This window comes from Astatotilapia calliptera, chromosome 14, assembly GCF_900246225.1.
Source record: "Astatotilapia calliptera chromosome 14, fAstCal1.2, whole genome shotgun sequence".
Classification (NCBI taxonomy): Eukaryota; Metazoa; Chordata; class Actinopteri; order Cichliformes; family Cichlidae; genus Astatotilapia; species Astatotilapia calliptera.
Window position 1 is genome coordinate 39,417,256 of NC_039315.1, and position 15,390 is coordinate 39,432,645.

Consider the following 15,390-nt stretch of genomic DNA (forward strand, 5'->3'; position numbering starts at 1 on the left):
TCTTGTTTTCAATAAATTGCATGCTCCTAAAAATGTTTTATCTGACTCCCATTTCTTCTTGTTGCACGTTGGAGCTCAACTTGGAACTAGAGCATATGGCCAAAAATATTTATCACGATATGTATTTGAAAATTTGCAATAACGATATAACTGACGATATAATTGATGCGATACAAAATACAACTCCACAACTTTACTAGTGCACAAAACCCCCCCATTTATTTATTTTCACTTAAACAAGCTGTTTTTATGTGTATTAAAGCTATATAAAAATGTAACAGTGTAAATGCAAATTCCTTGCTGAAAGTTTAACCAAAAGGCATTTCCAGTAGAAATGGGCTGATATATCCTGAGCATAACCATGTATAATATCCACTGAAGTTAAAAAGAGGTGCTTTGCAACATTAAACTGCAGTGTGCCAAATAAAAAAGTCAAATACGCATTTTTCGGACCATAAGGTGCACAGGATTATAAGGCACATTAAGCGAAACAAAGCAGACAGATAAATAAAACTTTATTCAACTCATTCTTCTTGCTTCCTCCACTTCCCTACCATTGATTTATTAATGGTGTATTCTATCACAGCTGCTCTATTCCCATGTTGTTGCAGTATATTAATGACTAACCTCATATTGTGGATGGATTATCTCAGTTGTTCTTCTAACTGAAGTTTGGCCCGTTTACAGCATCCTGCTATGAGATTGCATTTGACTCTAACCATCAGGAACCTTCACGTTAACTTTTATCGAGTGGAAAGTGGAAAGTGTTAGCGTTGATCCTCCAGCTTCACTGTGTTTGTTATGCAAACATAGCTGTGTCGCTAGCTGTTTTCATAGATGCCTGGATGTTAAACTTCATAGTTACACCTGGTAAAGCAGCAATGCTGATCATTTTATTAAAGATGAAAGAATTTAGACAGTTTTTAACTCTCAGTGATGCTGCAGTGTTCGTTTGACTTTGGGACCTGAAGCGGACGGAGTTTAGGACCCAGATTACTCCAAGAATGACGAGCACCTTAGTCTGACAAATACGGCAATAACAACGCCTGCTTGCATGTTCTACCCCCCCCCCCAAAAAAAAAAAAAAAAAAAAAAAAAAAAAAAAAAGTGCTTTGGTGGGCATCTGATGGATAAACACCGAACCAGTTCCACATCACTGAAGTGGCACCATTTTTACAAACCAATTCTGGTTCATCCGTTTCACTCAACGATCTGCTTTCTCCCTTCTCATTCTCCGTTGCCACCATGCTTTTTCGTTCATGTGTGTATGAAAACAAAAGGCACTGCGCATTTACCCATATTCTATCGCGATATTTCATTTTCTTATCGTTGCCTAACATTGTACCGGTATTACCGTGAACAGTATAATATGGCCCAGCACTAGATTGGAACCATGTTAAGATCCAACCATGCAAATTATTATTTTTTGGCCATTTTCAAGTAGTCATAAACTGGTGATCGGGACTGTATATCCTCCAAGATGACAATGCTCGTCCACACAAAACAGGGCTTATCAGAGAATTTTGAGTTGGAGGGGCTGGAATAGCCTGCTTGCAGTGCTGACCTCAACCCCAATGAACACTTGTGGAATGAGCTTGGATGTGCTGTTCATGCCAGAGTAACATACACAACAATGTTGACCGACTTGCGAAAAATCCTGGTTGAAGAATGAAATGCCATCCCCAAGCAGGAACTAAGCTGATGACAAGAATGAAGAGGTGGTTCCAGGCTGTTATGGATATATATGGTTCTTCCACATGCTTTTGACCATTGTTTGTTAAATGAATAAATTGTTAAATTGCCAATATGTCTTTCTTTAAACTTCAATTATTCAATCCAAGAAATGACACCAAAGAAGAGTCCATAGCAGAATAGGTTGTTTAGCATTGGCAGTGGAGATCTGTTAATTTTTTTTTGTGTGCGCAACCCACATACTCAACTCCGCTTCGGCTCCATTCACTAAAAAGAGCTGAGTCTTTTGGATCCCAACCGGCTCTTCAGGTTGTTTTGTTGCTTTGTTAATTAATTTATTATCAGCAACAATATAAATTTATGCACAAAATGAATTACTAATGTAAAAAAAATGTTTTTTTATTTATATATGTTTATACATAAATATGCTTTTATTTATCCCTTTAAGACCTAGCATAGAGCAAGTCCGCCAGAGCTTATTTTTATGTTTTTACATGCTGTAGTACCATTTTTGGGAGCATTTCAAGTTGCTAAACATCAATACAATTGTTATATCCCAAATGTTAATAATATGTATGCATTAAGTCTATAGTAACTACATAAATTACAAGAAAGTGCAATAAACTAGAAAAAAAAAAATTGAAAATCTTTAAAAAAAAACAAACAAAAAAAACAAAAAAACAAAAACAAACATATTTCTAGTTCGAGAAATTTAAGTGTCCCTCAAAACTGTAAATACAAAAAAGTTACAAAACATAGTTTCCCACCACAGGAAATTTATTTTGAGTGTCTTCATAGTTTTTTTTTTTTGGAGACATCAATTTTAATATACTGCAGGAAAATCGAAAATAAATATTATAATGTAAATTTGCAAAAAAACCCCAAAAAAAAACAAAACAAAAACCAGCATGTGCATCAAAATAAACTATTTCCAGCAGTGCAATTTGAGTTCTAAGCATCCCAGAAACGATACAGAAAAGCATCAAGTCAACATGATTTAAAAGCACCAGTATAGGATTATACGGCCCCGAAGGTAAGAAACTACATTTACATAACTTCAGGTTTTGGGCAGGCAATGGCAGACATGCAATAGTTCACGCTGACGTCTATTCCAACGTAGGAAGTGTTATGAACAGCTGATTGGATCGGCAAAGCATGTTTCTAGAATATTATGTTTTTGTTGCTACAAATGCTTTTTAGGAAATTTTTGCAAGGCCATATGTGGAAGGAAACCATGACTTGGGACAAGGTGATGGCATGAAATTCCTCTGGTTTCATATGCCAAAAAAAAATTATTGCTCTAGCTTATGTGGTTGCAGTTTTACAGGGATTTAGAAATAGTTACGCAAAATGAAGCGTGCCCGCTTTGACTGGTCACTCCACATAAAATGTAAAAAATAAATTATAAAATACAAAAAAAACAACTATTTACATTTCAACTTCTATTTAAATTTTCAGCTTTTTCCTTTTAAACAAATTTAAAGTGAAACAACACAAAACACTGCAAACCACAACACAATAAAATATAAATTAAAATATGCAAAACAAAAAGAAGATGCACGTTCTCTATCATATAGGCCTGTGATGATTTTTTGGAAGAGTGTTTTCCCTCTCTCTCTCTCGCTCTCTCTCCCCCCCTCGCTCTCTTCCCCCCCCCCTCTCTCTCTCTCTCTCCCTCTCTCTGCTATTGGGAGTGTAGCTACCGCCCCCCCCTGTTCACGGCAAATACAAGGCTCACGTGGGCGTGAAGCGAGAAAAAAAAAAAAAAAAGAAAAAAAAGTGAGAGAGAGAGGGTGAGAGAAAGAAAACAAACAAACAAAAAACACCCTTTGTTCACTTCAAAGATCCGACTCTAGGAGCCGTTTCGTTTGCAACCGACACAAGACTAGTGGCTTAGGCCCCTTTTCTTTTTAGGTGCCACTTGTTTGAGATATAAATTTTTTCTTTCTGCACTAGTTGCTCTGCCCTCTTATTCTTTCATATCCCCCCCATTTTTCTGTCCTCTGTCAATACTGGCATTGGGATATTACATATGCACTCATGAATAATGACAGAAATAAATACGTAAATGAAGAAAAGAGAAAAAAAAAAGGAAAGAAAAAAACAACAACAACAACAACAACAACAACCCCCCCCCCCCCCCCCAAAAAAAAAAAACCCAAAACCAAAACAGTGTGTACCCTCAAATGGAAAAAACAGTGCGACAGCAGCCTGTCTACAGCCTAAAACTGAAATATAAAATTGAAGTGATTTTTTGGGGGGCTGGCTATTAGTGTGATCCCTCAAAAACAGTGTAGTGTAACAATTATGATTCCTTAAATTGTACAAATTTAGAAGAACTATAACAATAGAGAAATCAGAACCACATACCTAGAGAAGCCCTTCCCACAGACAGAACAGATGTAGGGCTTGTGAACTCCCCCATCATGGGAGCGGACATGGTATGTCATGCGATCCTTCCTTTTAAACCTCTGCTGACAGATGGGACATTCAAACGGCTTTTCGTCTGAGTGTGACAGCTTGTGGCGATTGAGGTGATACACATCTCTGAAGGCCTTACCACACATGTCACAACCATGGTTCTTTTTCACTGGCTTGGGAGGCTTTTTAGGGATGCTCTGTAGTTGTTGGTGTTGCATTGGGGTCATGCTGCTAGTGCCTGTGGATGCTGATGTTGTTGCTGTAGTCAGGACACCTGTGGCTACAGTAGTTATGTATGACGGATTTCCACTATTCTCACGTGGTACAGTGGATATGAGTGGCACCATGGTAGGAGCAGTCTGAGCCTTCTTAGGCCGTGACACCATCTTAACGCCAGTGTGGCAAGACTCGTGCCGCCGTAGATGGTAGCTGTCCCGGAAAGCTTTGTTGCAGTAGCCACAGATAAAGGGAGTCTTTGACTTAGGTTCCTTTTTAACCACAGCAACTGGAGCCACTTCACCAACTCCTCCAACAGCCCCAGTAGCCACATTGTTTTTAAGAAGTTCTGTAGCACTGACAGGTGGTTTCTGGTCCAACGGGATTGGCAGCACTGGTTTCTGATCGGGTGGCTCTGTCCCAGAATTAAGAAGAGGCAACAGGCTGTTTCCAGCTACTTGGTGTTGGTGATGCAGAGCCTCATTGGCCTGCTGTAATAACAAAATAAAACAAAATAAAAATCAAGAAGAGGACCTTTGAAAATTATGTTAATAGATACACATATCATCAAGGATTAGTAAAGTTAAGAAAGTACTGTGTATCTACTCTAACAGTCATGAGGATCATAGAAATGCTACAAATTAAAAAACATTAATAAATAGAATTTCAAAAAATAACAACAACAACAAAAAAAAAAAAAAAAATACTGATGACCACCAGTGCTACCCTATAGCCTCCTTGTAGACATGCCTATCGGTATTAATTTAAAAATCCTACGCTGCCTTGTTCTCGAGTTATCACATTCATAAGATTTTCAGAAAATGTGACTTCGAATTCATTTGAAACTTAGTAAATGCAGCAATGGCAGGGGTGGGCAACTCCAGGCCTCGAGGGCCGGTGTCCTGCAGGTTTTAGATGCGTCTTTGATCAAACACATGAACTAATCATGTGATTCAGGTGTGTTGATCCAGGGTGATATCTAAAGCCTGCAGGACACTGGCCCTTGAGGCCTGGAGTTGCCCACTCCTGACATATGGTGAAAAACCTAGGTGACTTCATTCTTGAGTTTTCACATTCACAAACTTGGGTGCTCATGCTGCCCGCCTAGTAGGGCGACGACAATACCCCATCAGTCTTTTACGGCTGAGGAGTAAAAGGTTTATTAAATATGTTTGTGGTTTTCACAGTAAAAGCCTTTTTTACTACTACTACTACTGATTTTTAAGGTCATACAGTATGTGGGGAAAAACCAACAAAAACTAAAGCCATACATGTGCTATTGTACTGAAATAAAGGACACCAGGGGGTAATTTTAAATTGGGTTTGAGTTTTTTAAGAGACAGGAAGGAGTTTGTGAAATTAAATGGTTGTTGCTCCTTACGTATGGACACTGCTTGTGGTGTACTGCAGGGGTGAGTTTTAGGCCCCAAATTCTTAAACTTATACATTAATGACATTTGTAAAGTGTTCAAAGCGGTAAAAAAAAAAAAAAAAAAAAAAAAAAAAAAGGGTACCATTTGCTGATGATACAAACATTTTCTGCTCTGGTGATTATCTGCAGCACTTATCGGATGAGATGACAAATGAAATAATTAAACTGAAGCTTTGGCTTGATTTAAAAAAAAAAAAAAAATCAAAAAAAAAATTATTGAACTTAAATGAAACTAAAACTAAATGTATGTGTGCGGGTGTGTGGGCAGGAGCACGAGGCAGCCACTACACCTCAAGTCACTACTGCGCAGATTCTGGCTTCAAAAGTGCAACATGGCAGCTTCCACAAACAGGACATTTTGGCTTCATTTTTGTATAATGGGAAGAAGTGCAACCAAGTCGGCAATCTTTTCTACAGTCACTGGTACATATTTACCACAGGTTTCAGGTTTTTCCAATTAGGTCATAGTACCTGGTACTAGGTACTAAAATAGTACCTGCTCGAATGGGTGTTCCAAGCAATCTGAGCAGATACTAAAATGTGATGTTGTCAGACTGCATGCCCTGCACTGGTGTGCCTAACTTTTTTTTCTTAGGTGCACCCGAATTTCTCAACTGCATCGTTTAACACCGCAGATTTAAATGTACACTTTATAAAAAAAAAAAAAAAATTAAAAAAAAAATTGCTGTCCATACAGGCAATATTGACTTGTATATGATTAACTAACAAGCTTGTCAACAAACTTCTTTATTTGGAGCACATTTTTACAAGAAACATAAGTTACCATATTTTTTGGATCATAAGGTGCACTGGATTATAAGGCGCATTAAGCAAAACCAAACAGTCAGATAAGTCAAACTTTACTCAACTCATTCTAGTTTGAAATCCGCTTTGTAAGCATGTCTCTTAAAAGGTGCCATTTTGGGGTCCTTACATACACACAATACAGTAATTAGAGCAGGGCGATATGACCAAAAATATTTATCACTATATACACATTTGAAAATTTGCAATAACGATATAACTGACGATATAATTAATGCGAGACAAAATACAAAATATAACTCCACAACTTTACTAGCGCAAAAAAACCCCATCAATTTATTTTCAACAAGCAGCTGTTTTTTTTTTAATGTGCATTTATGTGCAAATGCAAATTCCTTGCTTAAAGTTTAACCAAAAGGCATTTCTAGTGGAAATGGGCTGAAATATCCTGAGCATAACCATGTATAATATCCACTAAAGTTAAAAAGAGGTGCTTTGCAACATTAAACTGCAGTGTGCCAAATAAAAAAGTATTTTTCGGCCCATAAAGTGCGCCGCAGATTAAGCGAAACAAAGCAGTCAGGTAAGTCCAACTTTACTCAACTCATTCTTCTTGCTTCCTCCACTTCTGTACCATTGATTCATTAATGCTGTATTCTATCACAGCTGCTCTATTCCCGTGTTGTTTCTGATGGACAAACACCAAACCAGTTTCACATCACTGAAGTTGCACCATTTTTACAAACCGATTCTGGGTCATCTGTTTCACTCAACAATCCGTTTTTCCCCCTTCTCATTCTCCGTTGCCGCCATGCTTTTTCGGCAATGTGCGTATGAAAACCAAGGAACTGCGCATGCGCGTTTTACCCAAATTCTATCGTGAAATTTTATTTTCTTATCGTTGTGTATCATTGTACCGGTATTACCGTGAACGGTATAATATGTCCCAGCCCTAACGGTAATATTATGCTGAGGCATGGTACATATTACTCTGTGAGGCTCCCGACTACTGTAGCCATAATGCGTGAACAACCCATCAAGTGGTGCGGTTTCAAAGCTTACCAAAGTTGTACTTAAAACATTTTGACAGATTTTTGAGTGCCAGTTACCACATAAAATCATTTCGCGGTCAGTAAGCACAACTGGAATTCATACATAAGGCACACATTTGTATGAAGTCTGTATTTTAAGTGCACCTTACAGTCCAAAAAAATATGGTACTGAAAAAGTTCCTGTGATCAAAGTTCTTCGCTGAGCTGAAATTTTAACTTAAAATATGATATGATATAATGTGTGTCTGTTGTTGACCACACAGAGACTTTCAGAGTTGCGGAGATTTTTTTCTTTTTTACTCAAACGGCTGGTCGCACTGGCGCTCCCAGCCATGTTTTTTTTTTACAAAAAAGGAAGTAACCATCAACACTGACATTTCAACCCTGTGTCAAGCTTATAAACCACAAATGTTTTGAAACACTGTTCCAAAGTGCGGTCCAAAACCCCACATCATGTGATCACAGCTAACTCAGATTTTGGTGCAATTCATCCCGGTGGCTTACCTGCTGCTTCGTGGCTGTTTTTGACAATGTAGAGCAAAACCTGATGACACTGCAAACTCACAGAAAGCCAACCCAGCCTGAAAGCAACTTGAAAACTAATATTTTTCTATACAAACATTTACATATGACAAATATAGCCATTGATACTTTTCTTATTCATTTTAAATTTCCGTAAGCGTTATCAGCATCAAACATCTTCCACACTGATTGCTGTGGCCTATGCTTAACTTACCTAATAAAGTAGGCAACATTCAAATCCTCAAAACTTATCAAAATAGAAATAGAAATTAGCAACCTTTTCTCAATACATTTTATTTTATGAACTGGATGCACTGAATTAATTAACACAATACGAGGGGGTAGTATAGGCATTACATTATTTAACTATTTTAACTCTTTCAATATTTGAACACTTTTCTTACTGTGTCTAAGGAGTTTTCCAAAACATACATTGATCATAATTATTGATATTGAAAAAGCAGGTTCAAATGATATTTATTCTACAAGCCATCAGATTTCTCAACATGACCAACAGGTTGCCAAGTTGGGGGGGGCGTAGCTCAGGAGGTACAGCCGGTCATCAATGATGCCTGGCTCCCGCAGTCTGCATGCCAAATATCCTTGGGAAAGTTAATAACCCAAAGTTGGTCTCCGATGCATCCCTCAGAGTATGTGTGTGAATGTTAGCTAATAAGAACTAAAAGCAAAGAACAAAGTGCAATGAAGGATGCAAGAGTCTGCATATTGTGTGCTTATGTTTTTTATGTTGATGTGATTGATTTTGTTGTGGTGTGAACGAATGTCAGGTGACTTCTGCTGCAACCCTGGTATAGTATATAGCTTTGTTTAGAATTTTGCAATGATCACCAAATATAATTTTCAATATGTGATCATAGCCACAATGGCCAGCAGGTGTCCCTGTCAAGATGGCTGTAGAACTGATTTAAAACCTTGGCACAATCGCAGCGTAATTGCTTTGACTATTTCACTGATTCACAAAGGCTCACTTTACCTATCATGACTATTTAGTACCGCATTTGTATTAGCATTTTAGCAATTGGCATGGGTCGGCCAAATTCCTCCTTTCCGAGCAACAACAAGTAGAGTAGATTGCTGGATAGTGTAGTAGTAAGACTACACACCTTTGGAGCGGGTATCCAGTAAGGGTCCTGGATAGACCCATGTACTCTGTATGATTGTGTATGTGACAAATAAAGCTTGCTTGCCAGCTGCTCTATCATGCTGCTCCAAAAAAATATTTATACAAATCTTCTAAGCTAAACATCATTAAATAAGATAATGGGAAAAAAAATTGTACAACTGCCACTGTTAATACAATGTATAGATTAATTATGGTAAGACTCCTATTTGAAAAACTGTTGGCATGTCTACAAATCTTATATTGATGCAGGTAAAAAATCAAGATGGCGCCGAGTATGGCAGCCTCGTCGCGAGCTCCCCCAAGCAACGGCTTTCTTCTGTGTTTAATTTTACTTTTCCTTCATTTTTTCGCGAGTAGCACATGTCTCCTTGTGTACGACCGACAAACCTTACTGGACATAAAAGACGGTCTTTCTTATAACTTTCCGGAGTTCAAGTTTTGCAACACGGACGCTCCGTTTGCAGACCCCCCATTCATCTCACCTGAGACGCCTTTGTTCTCTGGCCCTGGAGGCCGCAAACGCCGACGCAGAGGGAGAAGATCTGGCGTTCTGGTTCGACTGAGATGGCGCACTTACAGACCACCGTTACCCAGTTTATTACTGGCTAATATGCAGTCTCTGGAGAACAAGCTGTGCGAGCTTCGGGCACGGATCTTATTCCAGCGAGAGATGCGGGACTGCTGCGTGATCTGCCTCACAGAAACCTGGCTATCGGACAAAGTACCGGACTCCGCAATACAACTGCCGGGGTTCTCTGTGCACCGCGCGGACAGGTCACAGGATCTTACTGGGAAAAGCAGAGGCGGTGGTGTGTGTTTCATGATCAACAACAGCTGGTGTGATTATGCGAACGTGCACCCGGTCAAATCCTTCTGCTCACCGGACCTGGAGTACCTGATGATTAAGTGCCGGCCATTCTGGCTACCGAGGGAATTTACAGCAGTGATTATTACGGCTGTTTACATTCCCCCACAAGCCGACACTGACCGAGCACTCAGGGAACTGTACAGCGCGATCAGCAGCGAGGAAACCGCACACCCAGAGGCAGCGTTTATCACAGCCGGAGACTTTAATAAGGGAAACCTGAAGAAAGTCTCACCAAAACTCCATCAACACATCCTTTTCAACACACGTGGAAACCGGCAACTCGACCACTGTTACACCTCTTTCCGGGATGCGTACAAAGCCCTCCCCCGCGCCCCATTCGGCCAATCAGATCACTGCTCCATCCTGCTCCTGCCCGCCTACAGGCAGAAGCTGAAACAGGAAGCTCCAACCCGGAGGGCGGTGCACTGTTGGACGGACCAATCGGAGTCTGCGCTGCGGGACTGTTTTGATCACGCGGACTGGGAAATGTTTCACGTGGCCGCCAGAGACATTGATGAATACACAGACTCAGTCTGTGGATTTATCAGGAAATGCGTGGAAGATGTCGTCCCATCCAGAACAGTCAAATCCTTCCCAAATCAAAAACCCTGGATTAATGGAGATGTTCGCGCGGCACTGGCGGCACGGAACACCGCCTTTGCCTCCGCGAACACATCGGACTACAAACACGCACATTACCAACTCCGGAAGACGATCAAAGGAGCCAAACGTGAGTACAGGGACAGGGTGGAACAACAGTTTGACAACCCTCGGAGTATGTGGCAGGGACTAAACACGATCACAGACTTTAGAGGGAAAACCAGCACACCGCAGACCACGGCCTCTCTGTGTGAGGATCTAAACGTATTCTACGCTAGATTCGACACAGCGAACACCATGAGACCGGACAGTGTGCGCACCGCGGATGACGTCAGTGCGCACACTGTGTCTGAGGAGGATGTGCGGAAGTGCTTCAGGAAGGTGAACGCACGCAAAGCTACTGGTCCGGACGGGATTCCCGGCCGCGTCCTCAGGTCATGCGCGGCTCAGCTGGCTGGAGTGTTCACGCACATCTTCAACCTTTCCCTCTCTCTGTCTGTAGTCCCAGCCTGCTTCAAAATGGCCACCATCGTCCCTGTACCCAAATCCTCCACCATCTCCTCATTGAACGACTGGCGACCTGTAGCCCTGACCCCCATCGTAAGCAAATGCTTCGAGAAGCTGGTCAGGGACTTCATCTGCTCTGCACTACCCGACTCACTGGACCCTCTACAGTTTGCATACCGCCACAACAGGTCCACTGATGATGCCATAGCCCTGACACTACACACTGCCCTGTCACACCTGGAGAAGAGAGACACGTATGTGAGGATGCTGTTTGTAGATTACAGCTCAGCATTCAATACCATCGTTCCCTCAAAGCTGGACAGGAAACTGCAGGATCTAGGACTGAGCAGCTCCCTCTGCAGCTGGATCCTTAGCTTCCTGTCTGACAGACGCCAGGTGGTCAGACTGGGCAGCATCACCTCATCCCCCATCACACTGAACACTGGTGCTCCACAGGGGTGTGTACTGAGCCCTCTCCTGTACTCACTCTACACCTACGACTGCACAGCCACTAACAGCTCCAACATCATTGTGAAGTTTGCGGACGACACTACAGTGGTGGGTCTTATCACCAACGGTGATGAGACGGCTTACAGGGAGGAGGTCAGCGCCCTGACCCACTGGTGTCAAGACAACCATCTCACCCTCAACGTCGCAAAGACAAAGGAGTTGATAGTGGACTTCCGGAGGTGCAGAGAAGTACACACCCCCATCACCATCAACGGCGCTGCTGTGGAGAGAGTGAGCAGCTTCCGGTTCCTTGGCGTACACCTGGCTGAGGATCTTACGTGGTCAGTACACACAAACAAAACAGTGAAGAAGGCCCAGCAGCGCCTCTTCTTTCTCAGGAGACTGAAAAGATTCGGCATGAGCCCCCGCATCCTCAGGACCTTCTATCACTGTGCCATTGAGAGCATCCTCACTGGATGCATCACCACCTGGTATGGCAACAGCACCGCCTACAACTGCAAAGCTCTCCAGCGAGTAGTGCGGTGCTCTGAACGGATAATTGGAGGTGAGCTTCCCTCCCTCCAAGACATCTACAGGAAGCGGTGCCTGAGGAAAGCGGGGAGGATCATCAAGGACTCCAGTCACCCCAGCCATAAACTGTTCAGACTGCTTCCATCAGGAAGGAGGTTCTGCAGCATCCGGTCCCATACCAGCAGACTGAGAGACAGCTTTTTCCATCAGGCCATCAGACTGCTGAACACGTCATAGACACCTCAGCTTCACTACTGGAACTTCAACATTATGCACTCCACACTGTATATAAATGCCACTTGTTTTGCACATATTCAACTCTGTATATTTTATATATTTTTTTATTATTATTATTATTATTATTATTATTTTTTTTTTTTTTTTTTTTTTTTTTACTATTTAATTTGTAAAAATGTGTATACACACACACACACACACACACACACACACACAGGAAAATATTTAGTATACACATCCAGAAATGCATACACTATTATATATTGTACATATATTTATTAGTTTCAGGTTGGCCATTCTTGTATTTTGCTCGTTTGTGTTGTTGTGTTTGCACATCTCTGTTGCTTGTGGGGCTCGCACACAAGAATTTCACTCACATGTGCTGTGCCAGTGTGCCTGCACATGTGATGTGACAATAAAAAGTGATTTGATTTGATTTGATTAAATATTGTCTTGCTGTTTATATTCAGATCTCATGAAAAGACTAGAAAAAAAATATCAGGTTATGGCGCAGGGTTTCTTAAGGTTTTGCAGTTAAGATGTACACAAAGTGTAGATTTAATACCAGTTGTTCAGAGAACATGATACACTATAAAAATAGTGCGTGTCAGTTATACTTAAACAGATACAAAGTTGACTGCGGACAGTAAAAATTAAGCAAAAATTAAACACCGACCTTCTATAATATGGGATTATTTCATAAAACTTAATTTATTCGGCATATAGACTATATACAATTTACAACCTCCTTTTCGTTTCTCAAAACAAGATTAAATGATCAAACAGCATGTGAATTGTTTCTGAACTTACTTACAAAACTAATGAACCAGATGACTTTATAGTTTATTTTTCTAGTTTGCAAGTCGTGGCTATTGATCATTGATAAGATAAAGGGTAACGTTTGAAGCCTTGAATGTGATTTAATCACTTCTCTTGGCGTGCTAAGTAGCCCCTTAGTTATAGTGCTAGGGTTAGCTCCGTTCTTGTTAACGGGGCCAGTCAAGAGCTTAAGCTCCCCACCGCTTTCTTGCTTTGTTAACCCTCTGTACTATTGCAATAGCCACGGTGCACACGGGAAAAGTGTCTGGTTAGCGAATCCGTTAGCCTATTAGCTTAGCTTACCTATATACAATAGCAAAAGCTTTGCTTAAAGCTAATTTGCTAGCGCGCGCATCACCAAAATCCGAGCTACAAATTAGCTTTATAGTCACATAATGTGACCATTAAGCTGTAAATGGTACAAATTGCAAATTATGAACCGACACAGATTTCTGGCTATTTAACTGATACCAAGACTATACTGTATCTAAGTTGGCAACACAAAGTCTGGAGCTCTTGGATTCGACAAAGCTAGTTAGCAGTTCGTTACAGGAAACCACTCAGCGGAGCTATCTAGCAGGGTATCGCTAACACCTTTGTTTTTCTTGGCTAACTCTTAGTAATTTCAGAAACGGATAAAACCCATTTAGCAAACAATATTTACGCTTTATGGCAAACGTTTATGGAGACTGTGCCACTTACTTGAAATAAAAACGTACTCCAGCTCGGTTCCATTGCAACACTTGGGCTAAAATCTGAAGGAAGCCTATAAGGAATCTACAACAAAGCAGCTAAATATGGCAGCGACAACTTCCTGTAACCCCAAGGACTAAATCAAGTCCAATATACTTTTTTTAAACTTTACTTTAAACAATTCCCCTTTCATATAGTTCACATATATTTTGTCACTAGAGACTGAAAAAAAAATGTTACAAGACAGATGTACTTAAACATGTGACATACGTGCTGCTGAATCAAACTGTGCTGTACGGACTATTTCGTTATATCTCTCTCTCCTTCTCTCTCAGTCTTTATATGTACTGTTAATAGTAACAAATAACAAGTTATCTATCCCTTATTTATTCCATAATTTAATCCAATATCTCTGCCCCCTGCACAACTGCACCATAAACATAAATATGCAATATATGTTTCTATTGTAAATATTGTCTGTTTTCTATTATGTTACATTGAGAACTAATAAGTAACCAGGCTAGTATCAGCTTTACTGACCATAAATAACTACTGGTCAGTAAAGCTGGTTCTGATAGATGTTGATTGCAATTCTTTTTATTCCTAAAAAATTCTTAAGTGAGTGAAGTAGGTAATTCACTCACTTGGGAATTGAGTGAACCCAGAATCTTCATTTCTAGCTTTTCTTGTTTACAAGCATCAGGACCAACTCATCTTGCTTGATGTTGACTTCATTCTTTGTTTCACAGTGCGTTTTTTGAGGATCAACTTTTCACAAAAGCGCGACATTGAGCGACGGATTCAGATCCAGAAAATTTGGAAGTTCATGTTGTTTTTTTGTTACACGCTCAGTGTGTAAAGGCCTTTAATCCAAAATTGATAGTTGAGTCTGAAATCAAACATGGCACAAATTCCTCTAATTAATCAACCATTTACTTGCCAAATGCTAAAAACTTATAAAAATTCTTTTCACTGCACTCCAAAGGCCATTAAAGGCCAAGAGTGTTGCAAAAAAGCGATACAAAATTCATAATTTTCCAGATCTGAACTTACTGTGTAACGTATATACAGAACTTAAGTCATTCTGTGATTTACTATAATAAATCACAGAATGCTCACTTACATGTTTAGCTTTTTTCACAGAACTCACAGAGAGTAACTGGTCTCAGAGCAGTGAAAGCAGAAACAGCCCAATAGATCCAAACCCAGGATTTTCATGTGAGGCAGCAGTGCTGATCACCTCACCAACAAATCAGCCAAATTTAAATCAGGCAATCTTCTGTTTTATTAGCTATAAGGTCACTTATCAATTATTTTTGAATAAATGTACTCAGTTCATTTTATTTTACTTTGATTTATGATGTTGTTCACATTTAGCTAACTGGGTATTTTAGTTTTATCCTGCTTTGCTGAAGCTAAATCAGTCTTTTTCTAAATCGGT

The 15,390-nt window shown here is 40.2% G+C and overlaps 1 protein-coding gene across 4 annotated transcripts in view; it reads right to left on the reverse strand.

The window, feature by feature from the left end:
• Positions 1 to 14,091, reverse strand: part of LOC113036002 (vascular endothelial zinc finger 1) — a 39,683-nt gene extending 25,592 nt beyond the window's left edge. For 2 of the 4 annotated variants that reach the window (XM_026191971.1, XM_026191969.1), the window contains exons 1-2: positions 13,959 to 14,090; positions 4,063 to 4,820 (exon numbers count right to left, since the gene is read on the reverse strand). In XM_026191971.1, coding sequence (XP_026047756.1) covers positions 4,063 to 4,820; positions 13,959 to 13,991 — 791 coding nt within the window. In that variant the 5' untranslated portion in view covers positions 13,992 to 14,090. Of the gene's footprint in view, positions 1 to 4,062; positions 4,821 to 13,958 lie in introns of all 4 variants that reach the window. The other 2 variants (XM_026191970.1, XM_026191968.1) reach the window with 2 other exon arrangements.
• Between the last annotated feature and the right edge of the window lie 1,299 nt (positions 14,092 to 15,390).